At 34.2% G+C, this 26,730-nt stretch overlaps 1 protein-coding gene across 2 annotated transcripts in view; it reads left to right on the top strand.

Annotated features, from left to right (window-relative positions):
• Positions 1 to 26,467, top strand: part of TNPO1 (transportin 1) — a 60,540-nt gene extending 34,073 nt beyond the window's left edge. The window contains exons 11-25 of one of the 2 annotated variants that reach the window (XM_082783238.1): positions 15 to 183; positions 3,105 to 3,257; positions 4,272 to 4,497; positions 6,966 to 7,137; positions 8,607 to 8,693; positions 9,432 to 9,539; positions 9,759 to 9,917; positions 10,012 to 10,099; positions 10,926 to 11,024; positions 11,231 to 11,326; positions 14,160 to 14,235; positions 15,038 to 15,137; positions 16,604 to 16,678; positions 19,342 to 19,484; positions 21,034 to 26,467. In XM_082783238.1, the coding sequence (XP_082639364.1) occupies positions 15 to 183; positions 3,105 to 3,257; positions 4,272 to 4,497; positions 6,966 to 7,137; positions 8,607 to 8,693; positions 9,432 to 9,539; positions 9,759 to 9,917; positions 10,012 to 10,099; positions 10,926 to 11,024; positions 11,231 to 11,326; positions 14,160 to 14,235; positions 15,038 to 15,137; positions 16,604 to 16,678; positions 19,342 to 19,449 (1,716 nt within the window). In that variant the 3' untranslated portion in view covers positions 19,450 to 19,484; positions 21,034 to 26,467. Of the gene's footprint in view, positions 1 to 14; positions 184 to 3,104; positions 3,258 to 4,271; positions 4,498 to 6,965; positions 7,138 to 8,606; positions 8,694 to 9,431; positions 9,540 to 9,758; positions 9,918 to 10,011; positions 10,100 to 10,925; positions 11,025 to 11,230; positions 11,327 to 14,159; positions 14,236 to 14,311; positions 14,385 to 15,037; positions 15,138 to 16,603; positions 16,679 to 19,341; positions 19,485 to 21,033 lie in introns of those variants that run through there. The other variant, XM_082783237.1, reaches the window with a different exon arrangement.
• The last annotated feature ends 263 nt before the right edge of the window (positions 26,468 to 26,730 follow it).

The following is a 26,730-nucleotide window of genomic DNA, read 5'->3' as shown; positions in this document are numbered from 1 at the left end:
CATCTTGATGACAGGGGGATGTTGAAGAAGATGAAGCTATTCCAGATAGTGAACAGGACATTAGACCTCGTTTTCATCGTTCACGGACTGTGGCTCAGCAACATGAAGAGGATGGTATTGAAGATGATGATGATGACGATGATGAACTTGATGATGATGATACTATTTCTGACTGGAATTTAAGTACGTCAAAGTGATGTGTAAAATGTTTTTAAAATACAGTTACTTGCATAATACCAGAACCACAGTAAAAAGAAGACTTTGTGTATAGAAATACAGAGGCTTTACTTCAGAATAGGAAAAAAAATTCCTGTGGTTTGGACAGGAGGGATGTTGTAATTTTTTTTTTTTCCTGGGGTAGTTCTTTTAGATGATATTTAGATTATCAGTAAGCTTATTTTTAGTTGTGAATATGGCACATGGGGCTATAAACCTGTACAGTTTAATAGATGCTTTGGACTTTAATTCTACAAAATGCAAATCATGGATCACCTATTTAGCTTAAAAAAAATGTAGATATCATAACTGGGAGAAGCTTAATAATGCTTTCTTTTAGTTCAGTCTCCACTCCAAAACTGGTATTTGTGGTTCTCCCCTCCCTCCTCCATTTGAACATGCTACTACTGACAGCTGTTACCAGTGTTTCTTTTTACATGTGAGAAACTTGCTTCTGAGCAGAGCAGAGCACCAGAATTACAAAGAGAGCAGATAGCTGTGAGGAAATGACTGTTCTGGTGGTCTGTGCATGTGTATGTCGTAGGATCTTTAAGCCAATTGGTCATATGGTAAGGAAAGGCAATGCCACAAATTACGTATTTTTTAACATATATACATGTGCGTGTATATGTGTATAATTTGTTAGTTCGTTCATAGCAAGCAGAATTCTGTCAAATGAGGCTTAAATATACTTTTTAAAAGTAGCCTCATTCTGGAACAGGCAAGGATTTGTCTTCTGTCTGCTTCCACATGAGATAAATCTGTAGCTGCCACTCTTGTCGTTTTCTTGGTTCTGCTGCTCACCACCTTAAAAGGTGAATCCAAGAAGAAGAATCCAAGAGCTGATTTCTCGGTTATGATCCAGAAGATGTTGGATAACAAAATGAGGAAGTATAATTTCTTGGTACCATTAGAAACTTATGTTTCTTGGCGTGGATTGGTTTGATTAAAACATGTGTTCTTTTTGAATCTGGACAGTCTACAAATAGATTTACTTATATAAATAGGAAATCACACTGTAGATTTTTTTTTTTGACAACTTCATAACATGATTTTGAACTACTCCAGTCAACTTCTCAGAAGGTATAGGAATAAAATACCTGATTTTGTTGGCTGTCTCAGATTGGGTTCAAAAACTTCTCAAGCTATACACCCTAACCTATTCTTTCCCAGTTTTGTTCTTCTTGCTGTATAATGAGATATATAAATTAGACCTTTTTTTTCCTTAATGAGCCACTTTTTCATTATTGAGACACATCCACATAAACATTTTTTCTTAAAAAGTCCTGAGTTTTCATAACAGATGAGTGTACCTTGAAGCTTAGGGATCAAAATAAAAAATTGAGACTTAACCAAATTTTTTAGAATTATGAAGAAAATATTGACATAAGCGGCTTATTTTTGTAAAGTATCTTAAAAAATACATAGTTCTAGACTCCTGGTGTTCTTGTCACTGTTGTGTGTAGAGATTTCAGTATTAAATACATATTTTCTGTTATTCTTCAGCTATGAAAAGCGTAGCTGAAATTGACAGAATACTTTGTGGTAAGAGGTTTAGTTAAGACGGTGAGGAAGCTAAAGCTGACCAGGAGTGGTGGCCTGAAAGAGGAAGAACAGAACAGCTGGGGAACTGTGACTGAAATATGTCACCTGGACTTTGAGAGAATTTGGGTTATCTGAAGTTCAGAATTGTGTCCCCTATTCCTTACCAGTGTTCTATATTTGACTTTGTATTCAAACAGAGGAATCATCAGTGCAACCTGGCTATTAGCAGTATTGCTTACTAATGATACCTGTTAATTAATCATAGGAGCAGTCCTTTTTTCTCTAGTAGAAAGCTGAAACAGTCTTAGCTGATAGGTGCAAGTGCTCATCTTTGGGAGTTTGTGCTGTTTAGTATTGATTTTCACTTGAAATCTTCTCTAACTTGAAGGTTCTTCTTTGTTTCATGCTAATATTTTGACCTCATCTAAGAGCAGAGCAGAAGGTTTTATCTGTTTCAGTAGTTGCTACCTCCCAGCTGAAACTTGTATCCTATCTGGGCCCAGTAGCAGTTTAGGTCTAGCTTAGGATTTTTGCATGTTAGATATGGTATGTATGTTTTGCCTAATACTTGTCTAGTATATTCCAGTTAGAACCTTTCTGACAGATTAAGAAGGAACTGAGATCATAATAAGCAAAACAGTACAGCATAAGTTCTGTAATGCACACATTCTTCATAAAACAGCCATAGTGTTATTTTTCTAGGCATGACGACACTACAGCAGAAAAATAGAGTAAGGATTTCTGAATTGTGCTTTGAAGGTGTTCCTGATTTTTCTTTTATGAGCTTTTATTTCTACAAATGTAGGGTTAAAACTTTCAAACTAATTTCAAGTTGTTCCTGTTTAGTGCATCAAAAAATATGAGTGTGGTATACATTCAGAGCATGGGCCTGAAATTCTTTTCAGTCTGTAGGCCAATGATTTTTCTTTGAGACATGGATCATGGCTGAATTTGTTTGAATCAAACACTGATTTTTATTTGTTTGTTTTTAGGCCATTTCTCCTTAGTTTCTCAAGTATGTTACATTCATATCACAGACCTTTTCTCTTCCTTGGTGTTACGCCATCCTGGAATTACGTAGTGTATAGAGTGTTGCAATAGAATGGTATGGTTCCTGTCAGCTAGTTAATATCTGCAGAGCATGTATTTGTAGTTGGTATTTAAGAGCTGCAAAACTGGATTTTTAGGAGCTGTACCTTTACACCAGAGCAAAGTGGATCAGTGACTGGAACAAAATAGAGGTGTCCTTTCTAATGCCCTGAAACCCCACTGGTAGCTGAAAGTTAAAATGAGAATTATACTGCCTAACTGCAACTGGGATTAACGCTATTAATTTCCTTCAGGAAAATGTTCTGCTGCTGCTCTAGATGTCCTGGCCAATGTATTTCGTGATGAACTTCTGCCACACATCTTGCCTCTTTTGAAGGAATTGCTCTTCCATCCTGAATGGGTAGTTAAAGAATCTGGTATCCTTGTTCTTGGAGCAATTGCTGAAGGTAAGGCAAATAGTGCATATCAGGTTGCCAAACTTTTGACTGATTCTAAAGCAGGTCTGTGATTATTTATATTTACCTGTGCAAACAAGTATGTGTCTTCCACTGATCTTGGTTTCAGTGATTAATTTCTACATCTATTATTTGGTGGCTGTAGTTATTTCTTAAAGTTTTCATTTTCAAATTAATGCATGTTTGGGAGACTAACTTACTTAGATTATTACTTTTATTCATTCCTTAGCTCTCTTTGAGCTACTTTTTTTGGATAGTTCTCTGGTTTAAATACAACAAATAAAATAACTTACATTTCTTTGTACTTAAAGGCTTAGCCTTTTGTCCAGACTTCCATCTTCTCTGTCCTTTTTGCAGATTGAATACTTTTGGGTCCATGTCTGCCTGGTTTATCTTTTTTTTTTTTTTCTTTTCCCCCACAGTGACTAGTGTATATAATTTTTCTTTGTTGCTAAGGATTTTTTTTGTTGGTTTTGATTTCAAGTCAAGCAAAGTAAAAGGTAGTACCTCTGGTAAATCTTAGTAAATTACTGCCCTTGCTGACTTGAAAGATCAGCTTTTATTGCTGGTCAGTGTTTGTGTGATATTAGGAGAAAACATGAAGAAAATTGAAATTCTGAAGTAATCCTTTTTAAGGATGTGATGATCTGTTATCAAGGCCAAATCTTTCTCTACTTGTTGCTTTGGTCACTGTCAGCAGACTGATTTAGGACCTTGAAGCCTCATAAACTCATTTTATTTGTGTGTTCCTTCTTTACCTAACAAAGCAGAATTTCTGGAGATTGGGGAAGCACTGAAATAGAAGTGCAGTTAAATAGAAATTTCACTGGGGAGGTTTAATTGTTCATGGTAATGTTTCTTTCTGGGACTTAACATAAACTAAGTAGACTTGCTTTGTATATTAAAATGTATTATTATGCGATAGAGAATGAAAAGATGTCCCTTTTAGGAAATAGGATTCTTTGTTAATTCTGGTACTGCAATAGCTATATTTTTATTTTGCAGGCTGCATGCAGGGTATGATTCCATATCTTCCTGAGCTGATCCCTCACCTTATTCAGTGCCTCTCCGACAAAAAGGCTCTTGTGCGTTCCATTACATGCTGGACTCTGAGTCGCTATGCACACTGGGTAGTTAGTCAACCCCCAGACACATACTTGAAGCCATTAATGACTGAGTTGCTAAAGCGTATCCTGGATAGCAACAAGAGAGTACAAGAAGCTGCCTGCAGGTGAGCCAAAGCTTAACCAAAAAGCACTGTCTGTGACACTGCTTTTTCATTGGAAGTCATGTTAATGCTTTTATTGATGAATGCATGACTCCATTTTTAGCACTTGATGTTGTTTTTATTTCTTTCAGGCTGGAGTAGGTGCAGCTTTGTGTGGAACAAACACAAATTACTCACAGTTCTAATAAGATTTTAAAAGTTAATTTGTATTTCTCTTGTCCAGTTTGATATCAGAGTATATGAATCATCAAACTAAATAGTACATTGCAGTAAAAGAAACCATCTTGTGACACATGTTGAAATTAAACATTTGGAGTTTCATTAACAGGCTTTTATATGATTATGAATAAGGTCAACACGGATGAAAATAGAAAACTATCCTATCATAATGTTGTTTATACTTAACCCAGTATTACCAAAACGTTTGGGTTACCATTATTATTGCAATGGATATTCCTTTTTTTCTTGCAAGGAAATCCTGAGAGATAGGATTCCCTTCTCCCACCTGTCTGCTGGTATTTTATGAACAAAATAAAATTAATGTTTCCATTAATGGATGGAATGATAATGGAATGGGAATAGGTATACCTCTTTTGCAGGAAGTTCAACAAATAAAGCTTTGCATGTCAGTTTGTACAGGGCAGGACACAGCAGACTGCCAAGAAGGTTTCTTCATAAAGCTGAATTAGATCTGCATCTGATTGCACACTTAATGCCTGAAAAAATTGTTACTTTTCAAATTTCAGTAGTGTCTCAAGGCAGAGGTCAGAGTTCTCGTGCTAAGCTTTGCACTAAAGGGGTAAATGTGTTCTTGCCTAAGATCAGAATCAAGTAATTTAATGAAATGCACTGTTTTTGCATATTTAAGCACTGTATCTTTTTTGTCTCTAAACTTTTTCAAACAATTGGCTAGCAAATTTCTTCAGCTTTAACTTCTGCTTATGTTTGCCCCTCTTTTCTTAGTAATAGCTTTCTGTTCCTTCCAGAATGAACAGGAGCATGGTGATCTGAGTTCTCACTTCACAAATTTGCGGATCCAAGGAATTATGTGCTTACAAATTCTGTTTAAAACAATAATCAAAACCAGCAAAACTGATTTCTGTCCATGCTTTCCTTGTCCAAAACATGGCTGAAATATGCGTACAGTTAAACATAGCTGTGTTGCGATTGTTGGAAAACCCTCATCGAGTGCTTACGGAGTATGCACAATAGGTGGTGGAACTATTAAAAGAGAAAAGTATCTCTACTGTTGGTAGAGATTAAATGGAAATACTAAAAAATAATGGAACACCTAATTTATTTTTTTTAAGTTCACTCAGATTTGTAGCATACTTTTGAAATGCTCTCTCTACAGCAATGACTCATAAAAATATTGTTGCAGCTAAAAATAGTCCGGGATGTTCCACTTTAAGGAAAATGTAGAGTTGTTAGGGGTCAAAATGTACTTAGTAGCTTTACAAATAGCGATACAATGATTTTTCTTGGAGAGGAGCTAAAAACCGTACCCATACAGGGGAGAGCTGCACAGATCATTGTCTGCTATATTTCAAATTGCTCACAGGATACTATATGTTTTCATCACTGACTTACACATCATTGCAGCTGTCTGATTTCCATTGCTGTGATATTAAGAAACTGTTCCTATAGCTGAGGGCGCCCAAAAAGATTTTATTGAAACACATTTTCCTGCTCACAGTCTATGCCTTTCTGAAATAATACTTCAGAATAATGTAATAACTTATTTAAAAAGTAATGATGCTAGCCACTTAAACTGTTCACAGTTGTATTCTGTTAAGAAAAGGCATTTCTCTATTTGGCAACAGGCCAGTAGGGAATTGTTCACTTCATAATGTGATACATGCCTTCTTTTAGAGCTGGGGCAGGCTGCTAATAATCTTGTTGGCACAAGCTAGGCTAGTATCTTTTTTTTTTTTTTCCCTTTTATTGTTTTCTTGAAGCAGCATGTCCTGCTTTTTTTAATGCCATTGTTCACACACACTTGACAATTTGAGCTGAGAAGGTTCAGTGATGCTGTGATGTGTGCTTTGAGTGAGGGTGGCTAAAGTCATTCATCTCATGTTTGATTTTGTTTTCTTTGTCATTCTGTACCTGTTTTTCTATGCAGTGAGCGAGCTGATGCAAGTACAGGCTGATGTTGGTGTTGTACTGGTACAACAGCACTGGGGCTTCTGGGTGCAACTGCAGCATGTATTAAATATAATGGGCTGGTTTTAGCAGAAATAAACAATTTTATGGTTTCTACAATTTAGTTAATACATTATAACTTCTATACAGTAATGCTTGGGGGGTGCAGAAGGGGCTTCCTGTGTGTATGTAACAGTTTTTACATGAATATTTTTGAATTTTATTCGTCATAATGCGAGACCTAAACCCTTATGTGTTCAATCAAAATAGATTGAGGTTACCTCTGGCCTGACCTGTATGCTTTCTTGGTTTGTTTTCTTTCTCAGTGCCTTTGCTACTCTAGAAGAGGAGGCTTGTACAGAGCTTGTTCCTTATCTTGCGTATATACTTGACACTTTGGTCTTCGCATTTAGTAAATACCAGCACAAAAACCTGCTCATTCTTTATGATGCCATAGGAACTCTAGCGGATTCTGTAGGTCATCATCTAAATAAACCAGTGAGTATACCTTATGTTCTGTAAACACACTTACTGAAAAATTGTTGGTTCATTGTTTTTTGTAGCATGCCTTACATGTTAAGAAAAAGAAATGCTAAATTTTCTGTGTAGGTTTCAGTGATACTGAGTATTTACATGTAGAATACATAGTGTATGTAATTTGACCACAATGTAGGTATTCATGATTTTGAATAAAAGGTTCTGTGTATTGGCTTGTGAAATGTGCTTCTTGTCATGCCTTTGTACTTCATTTTCAGATTTTTTCAGCTTAGGGGAGACATGCATGTCAATATAAATATTAAGTGGGACTTCAGAGGAATTGGTGGAATGTGTGCTGATTTCTTCTGACCAATCTTTTTTTGTAACTACTTTCAGTTTAGCTAAGCTGCTGTGTGTGTCATCTTTTTCCTATGTAGTGAAGTATATTGCCACTAGAAATTCCTTGAGAGTAGAACAGACATGCAATATATACATGTATATATAAACACCAAATTCTTTAGCCAAAGCACAGATAACGCAAAAACTGTAGGGGGTGTTTAGTGTACATTTGTTAATAGAATGTGCATATTTCACATGTTGTATGCATTTTCTTAAGCATATTTAAATTCTGTTTTTCTGTATAGTACTTCACATGACGTAGACAGAGTAGAATAAATCAACTTGGGTTCTTGTAATTGTGTTTTACTTACAATCCAAAATCCCATACCATCTAAGGACCTCTTTTTTAACCTCCTTCTGGCCTTGGCCAATTTGACATTTGACAGCACCTAGAGGAAGCTAAATGGGAACTCCTGGTGATGCTGACACTTTCTTCAGTCACTTAGAATATTGCAGTTTTAGACACAGCATTAGCTGGCTTTTTGGATACCTTCTGGGAGCAGCATCACTAATAGGGATGCCTTCTCAATGTCCTTATGACTGAGTAGTGGCAGTGAAGATGCAGCAGCTTGTTTCAGAATGGGCAAGATTGTCCTAATAGATAGATTTAAAAAAAAAAACAAAAAAAAACTTTATTTATAGATGGTTAGCTGCATGAGGAAGAGTTTGAGGTATATGGGGTGATTGGGTTTGTAACATGAGGGCAATGTCAATTGGTTGAGAAAAGCAGGTGGCAGACTGCATTGCTAGTTTAAAAAGTAAAGTATTTCGTAGGTTCTGTGGTAATCATATAGATGTGTAAAAACCTAAGCAGCTATTGACAGTTGCTATGCTGAAAACAGCCCTGGAAGAAAAGATTCACTTTCCAAATGTATTTACATGCTTCACTGAAATGATCTTAAAATATAAATTATAAACTCTAATGTTAAACTGCTTCTACATGTTACAACAAAGAGTGGTTTACAGCAAATCATTTTTTTTTTCTGCTGAAAAAAAATAAAGTGGATCTTGATATATCACTTTTCTGGCCTTGAAATAAATTAGTATGCAATGAACTGCTTCAGCAACTGATGCATTTTCATCCTGAACAGGAATATATTCAGATGCTTATGCCTCCATTAATCCAGAAGTGGAACATGTTGAAGGATGAAGATAAAGATCTCTTCCCTTTATTAGAGGTAAATGTTAAAATTTGACTATCATCTATCAACTACTTCTATGAAGAAAGTGTTTTAGTTTTTAAAGAAGCTGCTACTAGGAAGTGAGACTGCAAAATCTGATGGCATAAGGAATTTTCTATTATAGATAAAATATTCTGATTGTAGAAAGAAAATCTTGTGACTGAAGAAATGTCATTATATTTAGTACAAAGCTTAGATTATTTTCTGCCACTCTTGAGTGTTTTCTTTGGGATTCTTTTTTTTAAAAAAAAAAAAAAATACCCCTTTTTATTTTTGTCTTCTCACTTTATTTTTATACCTCCATTAAAATTACTTTTAGACAACCTGAAGGTATAAATCAAACCGTGTTGTCTGTTCTCTCTACTTTCCAGGTGTGAAGCAGGAAAACACTCATAGAAAATGAAATAATGTTAGGTAGTGTTAAGGCTTGTACACAATCAAGATATTGAAGCTTAGTGTAAGTGCTGTATGTCTTTGTATATACTTAAAAATTAACAAGAGGGAAGATACTGCTTCTGAGAAATTCTGTCAGCTGTTGTGTTTGAGAGTGTAGCAGTTAGCTGACAGTTGCTTTGGGTCAGCTAATAGATACTGCCTTTCTAGGTTGTGTTTACTTAATCAGTTGCATTGGATATGCTTTAAATACTAATGTGTTAATTTACCTCTCCCAAGTAAAAGGCTCTTGGGGGAGGTTAGGAAAGTTTGTAACTTCTTTCTCTTTTTTTGACATTTCAGTGCCTGTCGTCAGTTGCTACTGCCTTGCAATCTGGCTTTCTTCCATACTGTGAACCTGTGTACCAGCGTTGTGTAAATCTGGTGCAGAAGACCCTTGCACAAGCCATGGTATTTTTCTGTTGCTATTCCAATGTTTTCAGAATATCTCATTAAAACAACGTATGAATTATGTAAAGTTCTGACTGGCAGGGAAATCTGTAGTTTAACCATAGAATGTCTAAATGAAGCTGCAGTCATTAATGTCTAAATAAACCTTACTTTTATTTTTATGCATACTCTTGAGAAAATGTAATACTCATTCTGAAAATGCATATTTATTTGTGGCAGTTGCACAATGCTCAACCAGACCAATATGAGGCTCCAGATAAAGACTTCATGATTGTGGCTCTTGATTTACTTAGTGGTTTAGCTGAAGGACTGGGAGGCAACATTGAACAGCTAGTGGCCCGCAGCAATATCCTGACACTAATGTACCAATGCATGCAGGTGAGATGAGAAACCTGTTTAATCTAAGTATTTTCTTTAAGAGAATCAAAAACACTTCTAGAATTAATGTCTTTTTTTTTCTTTTCCTCTTTAGGATAAAATGCCTGAGGTACGGCAGAGTTCTTTTGCATTGTTAGGTGATCTGACAAAGGCATGTTTTCAGCATGTTAAGCCTTGCATCGGTATGTTTCTTTTGCATATTAAAGTTAGCTTGTTTACAAACTGATAAGAAACTCATTTATCTGTTATTAAGTTCCTTTTTTTGTGGCTTGCCTTGTTATGGTGGTGTAAGTTTTCATTTTCCTTTTATCAGCAAGGGGCTGTAGTCTTTTCTCCTTCAAACTATGTGTTTAAAAGATGTGTTCTTTTGTAGACAGGGTAGAAGTTCATTTTGGTGCTTGATTTTTTTGTAATGTAAAAGCTGCTTGTTCTGCAAGAATACAGAAAAATAAATAAACTTTAATTAGAACAATTGATATATTTGATAAATCACTGAATTAGTAGCTTTCATATTTTTTATTAGAATCTGTAGTTACATTAGAATTATAGAAATGGGAATTTCTATAGATGTGATTGACTTCTAAGCATTTTTTTGTTAACACAGCTATATGCATAGCTATCCAAGAGATTCAAGGACTATTCAACAATGTTATTAAACTACAAGTACTTGTTGGGTTGTTTTTGTCTTCTGCCCTCTTACCCAGCTAAAGGAAGGGACGAAAAAAGTTTTACAGAGTTGCATAAAATGTAAAGCCTATTAGAAGCATTTTAGAATCATAGTTTGAAAAGATTTACATTGATCTACTTAGGTTCCAAAATCCATGTTAATCCAATGTGTAGCAGAAATACAGCTCTTATTAATTCATGCATTACACTTTCCAAGTATTTAAGTAGGCTCATATTATTTTTATTTTATTTTTGAATGTTATTTTTCTGTAGTATTATAGTTCTGGGACAAGATGATTGTGTTGTGTGATGAGATTTCTTTAAAAATGTTGTTCTTTCTAGCTGATTTCATGCCCATCTTGGGAACCAACCTAAACCCTGAATTCATTTCTGTGTGTAACAATGCCACCTGGGCAATTGGGGAAATCTCCATCCAGATGGGTAAGATTTTTTTTTAGTTTGGATCTTTGCATATGTAGCATTGTTTGCCTGTTTTTGTTTTGTTTATTTTTAATGATTCTTTCATGTTAAAACTTAAATTTTATTTTGGGAACCTTGTCCTTGACTGTAAATTAAATGTGTCAAATATATATAGATTATATATTAATGTTCATTTTCTTCTGAATGTTTGTATTTGACTATTTCAGGTATAGAGATGCAGCCTTATATTCCGATGGTGTTGCACCAGCTTGTAGAAATAATTAACAGACCCAACACACCAAAGACGTTGTTAGAGAACACAGGTACCCAGAAACTCAACCATTTGTGGTGAAGGGAATTACAGTTTTGGTTTTTTTTTGTTGGTTTTTTTTTGTTTGTTTGTTTGTTTAGTTCTTAAAATTGCATAGAGGAAACACACCAGAACTGATTATATTGATATGTATTTGGCTTTTACTCTATTTTGCAGAAGCTCTTACAAGTCTCAGCCTTGCAGCAAACCATCTATCATATATCTAGATTCTGGAAAGTTCACCTCTTTAAGAATTACTATATTTATTTGTCATCTGTTTGATTTTGAAATATTCTTCCAATTTTATTTACTGCGTATGTTTGTCATATTTAATAGGTGACACTAAAGACTTTACTGTGATTTAAATATATACACACAGTACATACATATGAAGACATGCGTATATATCTCTAGTGTTTAAAACAAATACAATTGGCATATGTATAACAAAGATTTTTTAGAATTTTCAAAAAAGTACTTTTTTTAAAAGTACTTTTATTGAATCGTGAGATCACAAAGATCTAGATCTGTGATGGCACTTTTACCACCAACATAAAAGAAATCTTGTACAATTTCTAATACCTGGTCACAATTTAAAAAAAAAAAACAACTAAAATTGGCACGTGTGTTCTGTCCAACAGCTTTGCCTTCCAAATTGGAACAGTCACCAAACTGAACAAGAATTTCTGAGGCTTGTTTCTTTTGCATTTATAGAGGGCACGTTCTGGTATGAAGAGCACCTTCCATACTTCAGTAGAAATTTGTTAACAATTTGATAGGTTTCTCATTTACTAATTGAGAATCTTTTCATCTTTTTTCATGTTTGAAAACTAATTATCCTGTAAGAAAATGATTGTTTAGTCATTATAACAAGACACAATTGAAAATGATGCAAATTCATGTGATGTGAAGCATGAGGTAAATTGGAGAGAGATTCTCAATGTATTTTCCTTCAGTATTCTCTAACTGTAAAAACTGCAGTTTACCTCCCTCCCTCCCTCCCACCAACCCTAATTTAGTATGGAAGGTGAACATGAAAGAAAACTATCTAGTTGTCTAGCATATTATAGGTAACATTTTGAAATAATTTTTGAGCATATACCTAGTTGTTTTGAAATAGACCATGGAATAGTGTAGCAGTATATTCCTTCTCACCCAACCCCTGGTCCCCCTTTCTCTGCACTGATGGATGTGTAATACCTGTAACTGATAGGCATCCAATACTTAAATTTTTGCTTCTGTCACTCTTAGAGAATTTTTGGAAGCATCCAAACACTGACATTTTCTTTATTCTCTTAATAGTTACTTTAAATGTGGATGCGTAACTGCAAATAAATGTTGAGTGTGGTGTACTTATTATAAGTTTGTTGTGGGATATTGTGCTGCATGCCACTGGTATGTGCAAAAATATTACTGTTTTCTGTGTTAAGTTGCTGTGTAATGATCTATGAGAACACTTCTATAGAAATGTATGACTACATTAAGTAAAAGTAGTAGCATTAAAAATAAGTACATGTGGAAAAACTTGAGCTTTGTCAGAAATTGCTATTTCTTGTACAGACTGTAGGTGTGAGAACTTAGAGGTAAAACTTACATTTTCATTTGAAACGAGTAGTTCAAATAAAATTTAGGAAGCTATATCTCCTGAAAATTGTAGACATTGTATGCTGAAATTGAGTAATATCAGGGAAGAATAGTACATAACAAGTGAGCTGCAGCTTTCATGGAATGAGTACATTTCAAACTACTACTATATCCTACACCAAACTTTTATTGGAGAAAGCATCATCTGCTTTATTGCATGTTTCATGAAACTGTTCACAAATGCCTGTTTAATTAGAGTGTTGCATAGTATGTCCCTTGAACACAGGTTTCCTTTCTCTGCTTCATATAAATCTGCTGGATTTTAGTATTATTCATGTATTTTGCTTCAAGTAATCCTGATACATTATTCCCCACCCTCTTCTTTTTCTAAAGATTAATCTTTTGTAAGTTGAGCAAACACCACTAAAACACATTTGCATAATGATATTTTATTCAGTCTGACCCTCAAAAAAAGACCAAACCACCAAATCATCTCAAGAAGCGATTTTGATTTTCATGTGTCCCTATGCCTTTGTAACATAAATCAGATTCTTACATGACTTTTGTGAGGAAGCCTGTTGTGAAAAAGAGAAATTGGGATTAAAAAATTAACATTGTAAAGTTAGTTGCTGTGACTTAGCAATCACTTTAAATTCCCTACAAGATTATGAAGAAAAATTATATATATATTTGGTACTCTTTAAGAACTGTATCACCTACTTAGTGTTTATAGGTAGACAACAGTACATTTAATGTAACCTTACTTCTAAATGCATCATTACTCACAGGTGTATTAAAATCTTGAATTCTAAATACTGAAAAAACAAATGTTAAGAGTACTTAATACTAAAACTGAAAACGGTTGATTCCTTTTGATTAAGGGAATTTTTAATACCACATTTGATTAAAAACTCAAGTGCATGGTAGGTAAATTTAACGTGTGAGAGAACTTGGAAGAGGGCAGAATGATTATTTACATCAGAAAGCCTTTGGATTTTAAATTGTGTTTTTGGTGTTCTCTCATTTACTTCTTTAATTTTTCTTTTACCCTGGAGAGTATACCATATATGTTGCTGCCTCTTATTTAGGGGGTGGTAATAAACAGCACTGGTGAAATCTTATGTTTATTATCATACACAGATTCTGTTGGTTTCTGTTTCTGAGTTATTTGTTGTTTTTTCTTTATTTTTTCTCCTCCCCCCTCATTTGCTCATGTCTTGGTTGGCGTTTGGTGGTGTATAACCGTGATTGCGTTACCTTAGCAATAACAATTGGTCGTCTTGGTTACGTTTGTCCTCAAGAGGTGGCCCCCATGCTACAGCAGTTTATAAGACCCTGGTGTGTATTATTCAATCTTTTTTTTTAATTCATTTTTCTTCACTCTCTTTCTTTCTTCTTTCTATCTCACTTTTAGATATATTTTCAGTTGGTTACAAAATCTCAATCCTTAATCATTGCCAACCATGTGACTAATCTTGTCCTATCAGGTTTGTGAGTTTTTAGTAGCACCGTCATGTATTTTTTTATGTTGTGGCTAACGACTAATTTATGCATGGGATAAGATTGTCACATGCTTGCTGTGTTAAAGCTTGATTATGAAAGAGCATTTTAAAATCCACCAGAATGATAATACAATGCATGCAAATACTGTAAAATTTAAACCGTGCATTACTTTATTTAAAAATTAAAAAAAAAAAAAAAAAATCAGTCTGAGGCTTGAAATGCTGTAAGGAATATATGTTTATAGACTTGTTATGTATAAATAGCTTGCTTGCTGCTGTAAAAGTTAAATAACTGTTCTGTAAGTGGTATCTGACATAATTCATACTGTGATGGTATTATATGTTCTGCTTCTAATAATGATAGTTCCTATAAATATTTCAGTTACATGTTCCTTTTGTATTTAATGGAATACAAGTCATACTTTGTATATAGTGAAACGGTAGAAAAAATTATGGATATGATGCATAATGGGAATATGCTAGTAAACACTGCAGCAACTATTTTTCTAACTGTTCAAAACAGTGTTTTAGGTCATTGTATCAGTGTGACTTATTCCATCAAATACTGTCATCTAGCTCTGACTTGACTGAATGAAGGAGTAATAAAATTAGCTAAGATTTGCTCTCCAACTTACTAGGTGCACCTCTCTGCGAAACATAAGAGACAATGAGGAAAAGGATTCAGCATTCCGTGGGATATGTACCATGATCTCAGTCAACCCCAGTGGAGTAGTCCAAGTAAGATGCATGAATAGATTTTTATTGTTGTTGTGGGTTTTTTTGTTTGTTTGTTTGGTTGGTTGGTTGGTTTATGTTTTTTTTTGTTTTTTTTTCCTTGTGAAATTTAGTGAAAGCTGAATATGGAATATTAAAAAGTTTTGATGTTGATTCACTGCAGAGCATGATGTGGCTTTATTTTGAAGTCATGGAGGCCAAAATGTTTACATTGCAGTGATAAGCACTGATAATACTTCAGGACTTCAGTAATTATCATCTGTGGAAAGGAGTTGAAGTGCAAAGATGTTAAATTCATCTTTTGGCTAAAATTAATTTGTAAATAATGCACTTTGATTAAAAATAACTATTGTGATATTTCTGTCATATATTTTGTGGTGAGGATCTGTATGAAAATATAAGACAAAATCCAACGCATTAAAACCTATTTTTCAGATGCAATCTAAACAGTTAAAGAGAGAAAGAAATAAAAATAATAAACACCTCTTCATTTTTAAAACTAGGGTAGGGAAGATTCTGTCAAAACTAGGATTATATTTCATAAATAGTCAATGTGACAAGGAAGATATTCTTTAAAATAAATGGTACATGTCAAGAATAGAAGTGACTTGCTTTTTAGTCTCCACAGCTCCAAAGTAAAGCTATACCAATGTAATATTTTGTGAGAGGAAAATCAAAGTGAATTTTCCTCTCCACTGCCTGGAATCCTTCTCCTTGAAATACAAGAATTGAGCCTCTGTCTTGATTTGAATTTTTCAGTTGATTTCACTTACGCCTTATTCTGTTCTTATTCCCCTCTTCTGCTGTCCATTTGTTCTTTCAAACAACTGCAGGGGAAATTAAGGACTTTTCTCATTATCCTATCTCTTCTTCTCTGTAGCTGTTATCTTTGATTCCTAACCAAAAACATGAGCATTGTCAAATTAATGATTAAAGACTGGTGTTCTAATACAGTAGTAAGAGATGTAATGCATGACAGCAGATGAACTATGTGCAGGGATTATGAGGTGTCTTAGTTTTGAACATGAATGATAAACATTCTGCGTGCCCCAGAAATAATTTCTGGCTCTGCTTAAAGAAATAGAACAGCTTTTCTCCATTTGAAGATTTGAGTGAAAGTTGTGTGTGATCTGGTGTTGCATGTTTTTTAAGATGACTGATTCTTAAACTTCGTATGTGAACTGAAAGAATTCAAAGTAGCCAATTGTGTTTGTTGTTGTTTGTTACTGTGGCTTTATTTAATCAAAAACCTGATGAAACAAAACTTTTCATAGTCAGCCATTTCTACTTCTGTACACTTAGGAATAAAATAATTTACCGGAATTAACTGGAAAATAAGTACACGAAAACAGAATCAATTCTTGAGTTAGGATCAAAGACCCCTGCATAGTTTATAGAAAGAACATCAAGCATTGTTTTCAGACCTATAAATTGAGGTTTCTAACGTATGTAATTGTTTAATCTTATAGGACTTTATTTTTTTTTGTGATGCTGTTGCATCGTGGGTTAGCCCAAAAGATGATCTCCGAGACATGTTCTGTAAGGTAATGTTCTTAGTATAATAGTATATCCTAATCATGGTTGTTTTGGGTCTGCTGTTTCTTTCTTGTTTCTATTTCCACTGTCGTCACTTCCTATGTTTGTGGTCATGGAGGCTTCTTTGCAAAGTCATAAATTTCAGACAAAATGTCAAAACAATCTGAAGGTTTTTTGACCTATTTTTTCTTAGACGCATTCCGGGTATTACAAACTTTTTTATAATGGTGCTGAGAAGTTCACTTGGGATTTTAGTTGAAAGGATAATCACCCTCAAAGAGGTTTTCATAATGCCACACTACTATGATTTGACTGCATTTTGAAGAACAGGATTATCTATACCCACGTGTCATCTCTCTGTTATAGAAAATGAGATCTGTCTGGTTCAAGACTTTTTTTTTGCCATGAAAAGGACAACTGTTTTTTTCTTTTCAGAAGTATCTAGAAGATTGCAAATGGAAAATATTATATTGCTATCCTGATATGTTTATCTTCCTTCTGCTGAAGCCTTCTTGTATGAGCAAACCTTCAAGAAATGTGCAGTGATATCCAAGAATAAATTCTATAGACACTTCGCTTAGGAATATAAGCAAAAAAACTACCTGCCTTTTATAAAATAAGAAGTGGGGGGAAAAGACACATTTATTATGTGTCTTAGGTTAAAAAGCAAAGCAACAGAAAACCCCTTCTATTTCAGATTCATGAACATATGCTGTTACTGTTCAGTAATAAGCCTTTTTTCATACATTGTAAAGTGTTATCTCTGTTTTTAGGAAGGATATGTGTCATAAGTTCACAATATTCCTTTTAAAGCTAAAATAGAATGTATTTCTAAGTATGTATTAGGATCATGGGTCAGTACTGGCACTTTCTCTTCAAGTAATGCTAAGTGTCAATATCAGAACAGAAGCTAGAGTTTTTGAATCCCATCTTGAGGAGCAAAGACAGAAATCTTACTGTACTAGAGAACTAGTCTCCTTTGAAGAAAGTTTGGGTTCAGGAAATGCATAGTTGTAAGTGTTCTAGTGTCAGTAGGAGGAAACAACAAATACTTAAAAGCTTAAAAGAAGTCCAGGATGCTGTCTGTGATGATAGTCCAAAGCAGTTTCAGTGCATGTTTCTGCACTGCTCCTTCAGCACCGAATACTCACTTCAGTAGGTTAAGCTTAACTGTCCTGGATTCTTTCCAAGATAGTCATGTGGGATCTAATGCCTCCAAACTAGATGCAGCAGTTCCTGGCTATTTTACATAAGAAGATACTTGCTTTTTTTCAGTGTTATCCTTTTGTCTTCTTTCATGCAAGAAAGGAGGCAAGTTTTCATCAAGTGATGGAATACAAATTTTCAGATGAGTTCCTCATTGGAGTATGTCCTTTTGCCATCTGAAAAAATTACTACATCTTTTAGGAAAAATGGGAAAAAAAACAGCTTTTCTTGTAGCCTCCTGAGGTCTTTTGCTAGTGGATTGTACAATGTGTGGTTTTCAGACTGAATATCAGGAAAAGGTTCTTCACCCAGAGAGTGGTCAGGCACTGGGACAAGCTCCCCAGGGCAGTGGTCACAGCACCGAGCCTGCTGGAGTTAAGAACCATTTAGACAACACTCTAAGACACGGTCTTTTTGTGTGTCATAGCTGAACATCCTTGGATGTTTTTTTTTTTTCGTTGTCACTTCTTGTTAGCTGGCTGATCTGACTTGCTTGGATTAGGAAAGAGAGGTGAGCCTGTTTGGTGAAGGTCTTTTTCTAAGAGAAAAGCAGTAAATTAATTATGATAAAATTATTGTTACATCCTGTTTAAGGGCACCTTTCCCTGAGAATGTGTTGTTGGGGGTGAACTCGGCACTATGAGCTTTAACATTTTTTCTATGAGGATATTTTTGTGACCAACTGTTCTGCAATTCAGTATTCTTGAGTTTAAAAAAAGGAAAAACAGAAACATTTAGACTCTCTGCAATTTTTCTTGTGAGGAGGAGCCATTTCATCCTGTTTTTTCTTACATATGCCTTTTAACCTGCTGTTTTCACATTAAAAATACAGAGACCTTTTTGATAGTATCACTTAGTTTTCAGTTGACTTACTATATTGAAAGATCCAGACTGTAACCAGTAGCTTTTTTTATTCTTATGCTCGCTTTTAACTGCTGTGGGTCCATGTTGTTTTAATGCCCAAAACACTTTTAACAACTTCATTCTTAGTAGCAGTTGTCTACAGGTTCTGAGGAAAAAGCATAGCTTTAATAGGATGCTTTTGTAATTGTGCTAGAAATTGGCAGGCATTGAAATTGTGCTAGAAACTGGCTGGCTCAACTTTTCTTCTAGAACCCGTAACACATTTAAAAATGAAATATGAATACAGCAATCACAACGTACAACCTAGAGTTAGGTCATTTCAGAATACTAAATATTTTGTCAATTGACAGACTTTGTAAGTCATCTTACTTGATAGTTAAATATTAATATCAGTCTTTATGGGTAGCTATATTCTGTATGTCTCCACTGAATTTGTTTTCCTTTTAAGAAAGCCTTATTAATTTCCTTTGTTTAACACTTAAATCGGAGAATTTAGGTAGATGAACGTTCAACAGATTGTAGGTTATTGCTAATAAATAATAATCGTGTATCTATTGTTTAGTGACTATTTTTACTTTCAATTCCCCCCCATCACTTCTAGATTCTTCATGGATTTAAAAATCAAGTTGGGGATGAGAATTGGAGGCGTTTCTCTGACCAGTTTCCTCTTCCCTTAAAAGAGCGCCTTGCAGCTTACTATGGAGTTTAACCTCATGCACTGTAGCTGCAGTCCCATAATTAGAGGTAAGCATACGAATCTTCCTTGCTAAATAGAGCTGTATAGCAGACTTCATCCATACCTGCATTATTTGAAACGTGATTAATTGACTAGATTAAAGGTTTTCCTTCCTATAAGACGGGGAAAAAAGGCAATGATGGTGTACCTAAGTGCTGGTAGTGTAGCTGTTACAAAAACTTTCTGACTCTACACTTTATTTTGTACAGAGAGAAAATGTACAATATGCACAGTAGTGTATCAAGATAAGATTGGAGGCATAGGTGTAACTAAGTGCCTGTTCAGGTTTAATAAAGTGATGAGTGTGATTCTAAAGGCATCATACTAAAGACATAAGGCTCGCTGTGCATCTTATGAATTAGTAGATAGCAGATGTAGTTTAAGAATTAGTAGATAGCAGGTGTAGTTTAAGCTGAACATTTCTCTCAGATAGAAAAGCAAGTTCAAGACACTTTAGTTATGAGAAGTCCAATACATTCCTGTCTACATACTATACGGTCTTTGCATTGAGTTAAGGATATGCTAATCTGCAGCTGTACAGTCTGTAAACCTTTACTTTTGGGGGAAGTTCATATGTTTTGTTTTTCCAATGTTCCATTTTATGCACCAATTCAGAAATGTTGGAGTTCTGTCTCAGAATACTCAGCTTCATCAAAGAACAGTGACTGTGCATTCTACGACAGTTACAGTTATACTACCCTGCTTTGTATGCTCTTTGTGAAGACTGTATTAAAGCAAAGTACACATGTATAAAGGAGTGTGATATTGCCAAGAGTTTATTATACTGCACAAAAAAGAAGGGAGGGCAGATTAAGTTCATTCAATCAGACATATAAATCTGATAACTTGCTGGAGAATTTTAATACTGAAATTCTGGTGAGAATTGTGCAATTCTGTTTTACTGTTGAATTAACAACTATTTAAAAGTCAGCCTAATGTTTTTCAGAGTCAGTGGCATAATAATTCATTTAAATTGCATGTTTCATTTGAAAAATGGATTTAAAATGTACCAGCTTCAAAAATTTACGTATTTATCAATAAGGGCATTTTAGTTTAGACATAGTCTTTTTTTTTTTTTTTCCTTCTAAAGAAAAATCCAAAGTAGGAAAAAAAAGCTAAATTGTTCTTAGTTTGTGTTGAAGAGACAGTATGATGATCTTGTTTAATTCACATAAAAGTGAAATTCTTATATTAGTAAAGATATGTTTAATAATCTTTCTCGACACTGTAACTACCTCATAATTTTGTACTAAAAGGGCAGAATCTTGATAGAATATACAGGACTGCTTTCACCTTAAATCTAAGCTTGGCTTACAATAATAGAACTGTCAGTGTAGCTTTAAAGCATACATTGTTGCCATGAATACTAATCTTCACTATTATAAATAGTCTATTTTCTTAAACAGACTTATAAAAGGAAAATCTATGCACAAATTCTCTTTAAGTTTATGCTTGCACCTACTGCTTTTAAAAAAAAAAAATGCTCTGTTTATGCACAGGTCTGTCACTTCAGTTTAAAAGTAAGGTTTAACTATACCTCTATCTCTTCTTTTATAGGTCCTTCAGTCTGGGAGACTATGAGGGAGCCTCTGCACCCAGGGAAAATGTTACCCTTTACTGGGGGGAAGGGTGAACCAGTAGGGAATACAGTACAATCCCAACCCTACTGGGAGGGGCGGGAGGGAGGTGTTGCCGTCACTGTATTAAGTCGATGTTGGGAAATGTTTTAACATCTGGAGCCTTTGTGGGTGGAAATCTGTCTCCTATTACAACTCTGCACTGGATGTGAAGAAGAAAAAAAAGAATCTATTCATAAAACAGCACATTCTGGAATATTGTGGGGAATTGTACCAAAATAAGAACCATATAATTGAACCATGGGGATACGTAAAGAGGAAAACTATTTTGCGCACAATAAAGGAAACCTAAGAATGGGGGTCACAAACAGTAAAAGGCTTTCTTTTTTTATTTTTTTTTAAGTAAGGGTTTTCTACATTATTTCATCCTGCTTGATGGGATTCCTAGGTATTTGCATGTTAATGAAGAACTACACAAATGAAGTTAGTACAGTTAAAATGCAGCTTGTGTCTGTATTAGAAACAGACACTTGCAGTGTATGATACAGAAACCCCATCATAAATTAATAAAGGATAGCTTGGACAAAATGAAGCAACCTGCAAGCTGCCAAATGAGTCACTCCTTTCATTTTTGGGGTAAGGGGAGGGACAATTCAAAGTAGAGATTGACATCCTAATTTTTACGTTAAAAAGAATTTAAAGTAGTGGATATGATTTGATTATTGTACTTCATTAGATTTAATTTCTAGAGTAAGGCATTATTCTTAACGTGCAGTTTAAGGTTCAGGCATGTGTTCTGGCTCATAGTGATCAGAAGTAATTTAAATTAGTGGGAAAGTAGCATGCTTGCATCACATAGAGTGAAATTGGTATACATTTACCTATGTTGCGCCAGTTTTGTGTTGCAGTTTACCAATTCAGTATAGCCCTGCATTTAAAATTCCTTTTCTAAGATTCTGTGGATTTTATTTTTATTAAGAATATAGATATAAAGTACTGTAGTTAACAATTAGGCCTTGAAATACCTTTTTAGGATCTGTTAAGAATAAGATTGATATTGTATTGTGTGTAACCTGCACAATGTGGAAAGCTGATATAGCTGTGCAAAATACTTGCCTCTGTGCTGTCAGTGTGATGTGCTTTCTGCATGGTTATATACTAGTGATTTTATCAGAATCTCTAAAAATGAGTTACATGGTAAGACCCGTTAAAGGCTGCATAAATGTTAGTTGGCACGTAAAGACAATTGTAGAAGTTGATGACATGATTGCTATATTTGTGTTTATTCCCACTCAACATATTACCTTCTATGCTTTCTTTTTGTTCAAAGCATGATCTTAAAGAGATGTTTAAGTTAATGGATGTAATGCAGGGTATCTACACTGTATCGGCGCATGTTGGTGGCCCTTTGTGATGTAGTTAAATGCACAAGGGTGCAAGTTTAAAGCTACAGAGTGAAAGTTGGTTTGGATCCTCTTCATTTCATTTGTTTAGCTTTTCTGTTGTGTTTTTTTCTCTACTTACATGTATTCCTGTGAATAAATCCTTGTTAAGTTAACCCTTTACTTTTCCTTCCATGTGTATTTTCTTATGTACTGTGAATGTGAAATCCTAACTGGTACACTTGATCTTGTGTCCATCTGAAAGTGGCAAGTCTTTATTAATTTAGATTGCCTAAAGAGTATCCCATGATGATAAAGGAAAATGGAGAGATTTTTAACTCTGCTGGCCAGAGGTGAAGCCACACCTTTCCATTTTTCAAGTGCTGCATAATTAATCCGCAAAACAAAATTAAGCCATAACAGCCTTTTTATAGATTTAGTTTCTCACCTTTGCATTGCAGAATGGATACTGGATAACAGTTTTTTGTTTTTTGTTTTTTTTTCTTTTGTTTGTTCGTTTTTAAGAACTTGCTCTTCTTTGCATGGTTCTGTTCTTTGAGTGTTGGATGATTTAGCCATTGCACTGAAGTTTGAGCTGTGTGAGTGTGAATTTATAAATGATGTTCAAAGATAATTTTTTTTATGCATGATAGCATGCACATTTTACGTTGTCCCCGACTCCCCCCTCTGTCCTTTTTTTAATTTGGCTTTGCAAATTTAAATGGATTATGCCTGAAAAATAGTTTGGACGTGCTGTATGAAGTACACTCGGCAATGCTAGTACATAGTATTTATATGATTTTGTCAAAATTGCATGCGATAACTTGCTTTCAAATTACATTGCTTTGGTAGCAAATACAAATTCCTTCTGAACTAATAACTGAACTAAATTAGAATTAGTTTTAGTCACTAAAAACACTTAATCTGGAGAAAGAACAAAAAATTAAAATTTAGCAAGGTAGGATATTTTTTTAGACCCAAACTTGCTTTAATTTCGAGTGTGTTCAAACATTAGGTAAGAATTTCAGAGAAATTACATTAAAAAATTTGTAACATAGAATACCTACCTAAATAAAACATAGCGTTATGGCTAGAATCCAAGCTTAGTTAGACTTTTTAAATTTCAGAAAGTCCCTTTAACCAAATAAAACCACACCACCTCATCACAGATTAGCTTAGGATGCCACTTTTGTACATTCATATTTTAATAGGTATTTACACAGATGTGAATTGGTCTGGTATAACAGCAAGTGAAGTAATTAAAATAAGGCAGACATAAACATTACTGACAAAGTAGTCTTTTTGTACCAGTAAGTTCTCTCATTGTATATTTTAAAGTGAATAAACCCTTTTCCTAATGCATAATATAGTGCAGAAATTTGTAGAAGCCATTTAGGGTACAATGTGAGGTAAGAAAAGTTGTGAATCAACATTAACAGTTACAATTCAATTATTGCATCATGGGATATATAAAAAAGCATCTTGATTCTTGTGGTGTGGTCATGACAGTCTTTGAATGTTGACTGAATGTTTATACTGGTAGAATTGTGAGTTTGTCTTTGTTACATTCCAGTGTTTCTGCCTCTTGGCATGCTGAAAGCACGGCTTACTTCATTTGCTCCTTACACACTGAATAAAGTGCTGTTAGTGTGCTAAACTACAGAAATAGCCGCTGCTAAGTAATGGTGTAGATTTTCTACTTGAATATTTTTGTTGTAGGAACCTCAGGAGGTCAGTGTTTACTGTTTTTATATATGCCTTTCTCCTGTTTTGAGTTTCCCTTTTTTGAAGGATTCTGAGAGTGAACAAAAGCTGCTGATCAACCTAAGTTGGTAACAGAAAGTGTATTTAAAATCCTTAAAAATGCATCTTTTTTGGCAGTTCAAAATTGCTGTTAAATTAGTCTTAAGTGAAGTTCAATACTAAACATGTTTCATTACACATTCAGGAAACAGCTCTTTTCATTTAGGAAAAAGAAAAAAAAAATTATAATAGTTCATTACTTTAACCAGTGCAAGCAAAAATAATCAATTTTGTAATTTTTTTCCAAAGCTTGATTATTTTCTAAATCAGTGAATATGTATATATTTAAATTGTAATGAGCTAATTCTTATGCTTTAGTTTATTGCTCCTTAATGCTTATACTCAGAAGATCACTTTTAGGAGAATGGGTTTAAAATTTATAATCATTATAATTTTTAAAGGTTATGAGGTAGCATACATTTTGTAACTAACAATATTGATACACACTGTGATTATTATTTTTTTTTTTGTTAGGACTTTTATGTTAACATCAACCTTACTTAAACTGCATATATTGTATAATAGTAAAATGTATATTTTAAAACTTGGAGTGGCTTTCCTCAAGTGAAACTCATTGCTACTTAGAAATATTCAAATACTAGCTTTATCTCAGGTGAATACTCTTGTACCCTTTTTGTTCAGAACACATGCTTATGAAAATGTGTCTTAATTATATCAGTTCATGTATTTCATGGTAGGCAGCTCCTCTGTCTTGAACTTAATCTAAATTAACCTTCTACTGTGGGACAATAATGACTTTTGCTTCACCTATTTTATTCATATTGAATGTATTAATAGATAAAGGTGCAAAAACATTCTTCCCTTGAGGAGAATGCATCCATATTCAAACAACTGAACTATTTGTTGAAAAATGCTTTAAATGCAACATTGTATTGGAAACCTTCTGTTTCAGATTTTGTCATGGAAAGAAGTTGCAACTTAACACTAATTACTTCAGTACTTTCATGGGGATGATAGATGCAAAAAGCTTCTATATAGGGTCTAAAGAGTAACTTTTTATCTTAGATAAAGGTTAAGCTCTACAGTGAAATGACTGCTGTAAGTTAAAAAGATAAAACTTGCAGTTATCTCACATAGATGCTGATGTAGTTTGCATACATATTTGTTATATATTACATAAGTATAAGAATTTCCAGTAACCTCATCTTGAGTAAATGAAGCTTGATCAGTAGCTGTGTATTTCACTCACCTATGCATTCTCCAGATGACTTGCATCCATCAGTCTACTAGCTATTCTTCTCCAATAGAAGCTGTTTTTTTCTTTTTTCTTTTTTTGTCTGCCACTGATGCTTGCTCTTTGCACTTAATGGTTGGAGCAAGCCAGTTTTAGGTTATTTTAAATGGGGAAACTCTGAGGTGAGTACTCTTGTTGCTTGCCTTATGGTATATATTCTGCTAAAATAATAAGGATACTTTACTCACTTGAATGTATTTATGTGAGGGAAGTTAAAATGGCTCTATAAAAGATGTATCCCAGTGTGGTGTTAACAGTATACGTCTTAGTAAGCCAAATCCACATCTCTAAGAATTCAGCACTTATAGTATTATTTTTTGATAAGCAAGTTCTTTTGTGCTACTTTCACCTTAGGTATCTGTTTACTTACTTTGGGTGAGAAACAAAACTGAGAAGGCCTGGATGAACTTTATGGGGATCGTTATTATTTAAAAAGATTAGTACGAGCAGGTTTATTTGGCTGTTAAGTCTGTAGTGTAGTATCTTTTTTTCATGGGAAGAGATAGGTAGATATGTTGTATGCTGTCTGACTTGCTAATACTAAACATTTCCAAAATTTTAAATTGAATGCAGTATATAAAACAGTTTAAAGTGAAAGATGACTAGATCTTTCTGCTGACAACTTAGGTTGTATGAGTTTTGCTTGAAAGCTTTAAATCTGATGTTTCTGTATCTGCCACAATGTTGGAACGTTTCCTTCAAACATATCCTCCTGCAACCTCTCAAACTGTACTAAATTGAGTGATTATTTCTTGAAGTCTGCCTATGTGCTAACAGAACTTCATTTTAAATAGAATATGGTTTTAATTTTTGATAAGCTGCTGAATTTTAAAGAGTTTTTGGGGCCACCAAATATTTTGGATCATGCAGAGAATATATATTGTACTGTAGTAATTTTGTATTTACATTTGTATGATGTGACATAATAGATGTGAATGTTAATCACTGCTTGACTATGTTAATAAAGTTGTTTAAATATAGATGTTGCATTCTAATTTTTAATGAAAAAAAAAAAAGATTCTAGCTTCATTTATGGTTTTCCTCAGCCGCTAGTGCACTCTTCTGGTTACCACATGCAAGTTCTGAAGTCTTTTCAAGAATAAGGAGGGTTTGCATTTATCTCAAAGAAAGTGATCTTTGGATTAGTTCAGGTCAATTCAATTTAAATGCTTCATGCTGCCTGGGGGCAGATTGATGTAGACATATAAGGTTTAACTGAACTTATATCAGTATTTGT

Source organism: Aythya marila, assembly GCF_965140915.1.
Source record: "Aythya marila genome assembly, chromosome: Z".
NCBI lineage: Eukaryota > Metazoa > Chordata > Aves > Anseriformes > Anatidae > Aythya > Aythya marila.
Note: the sequence above shows the minus strand (reverse complement) of the source record. Positions and strands in the feature narration are given on the sequence as shown.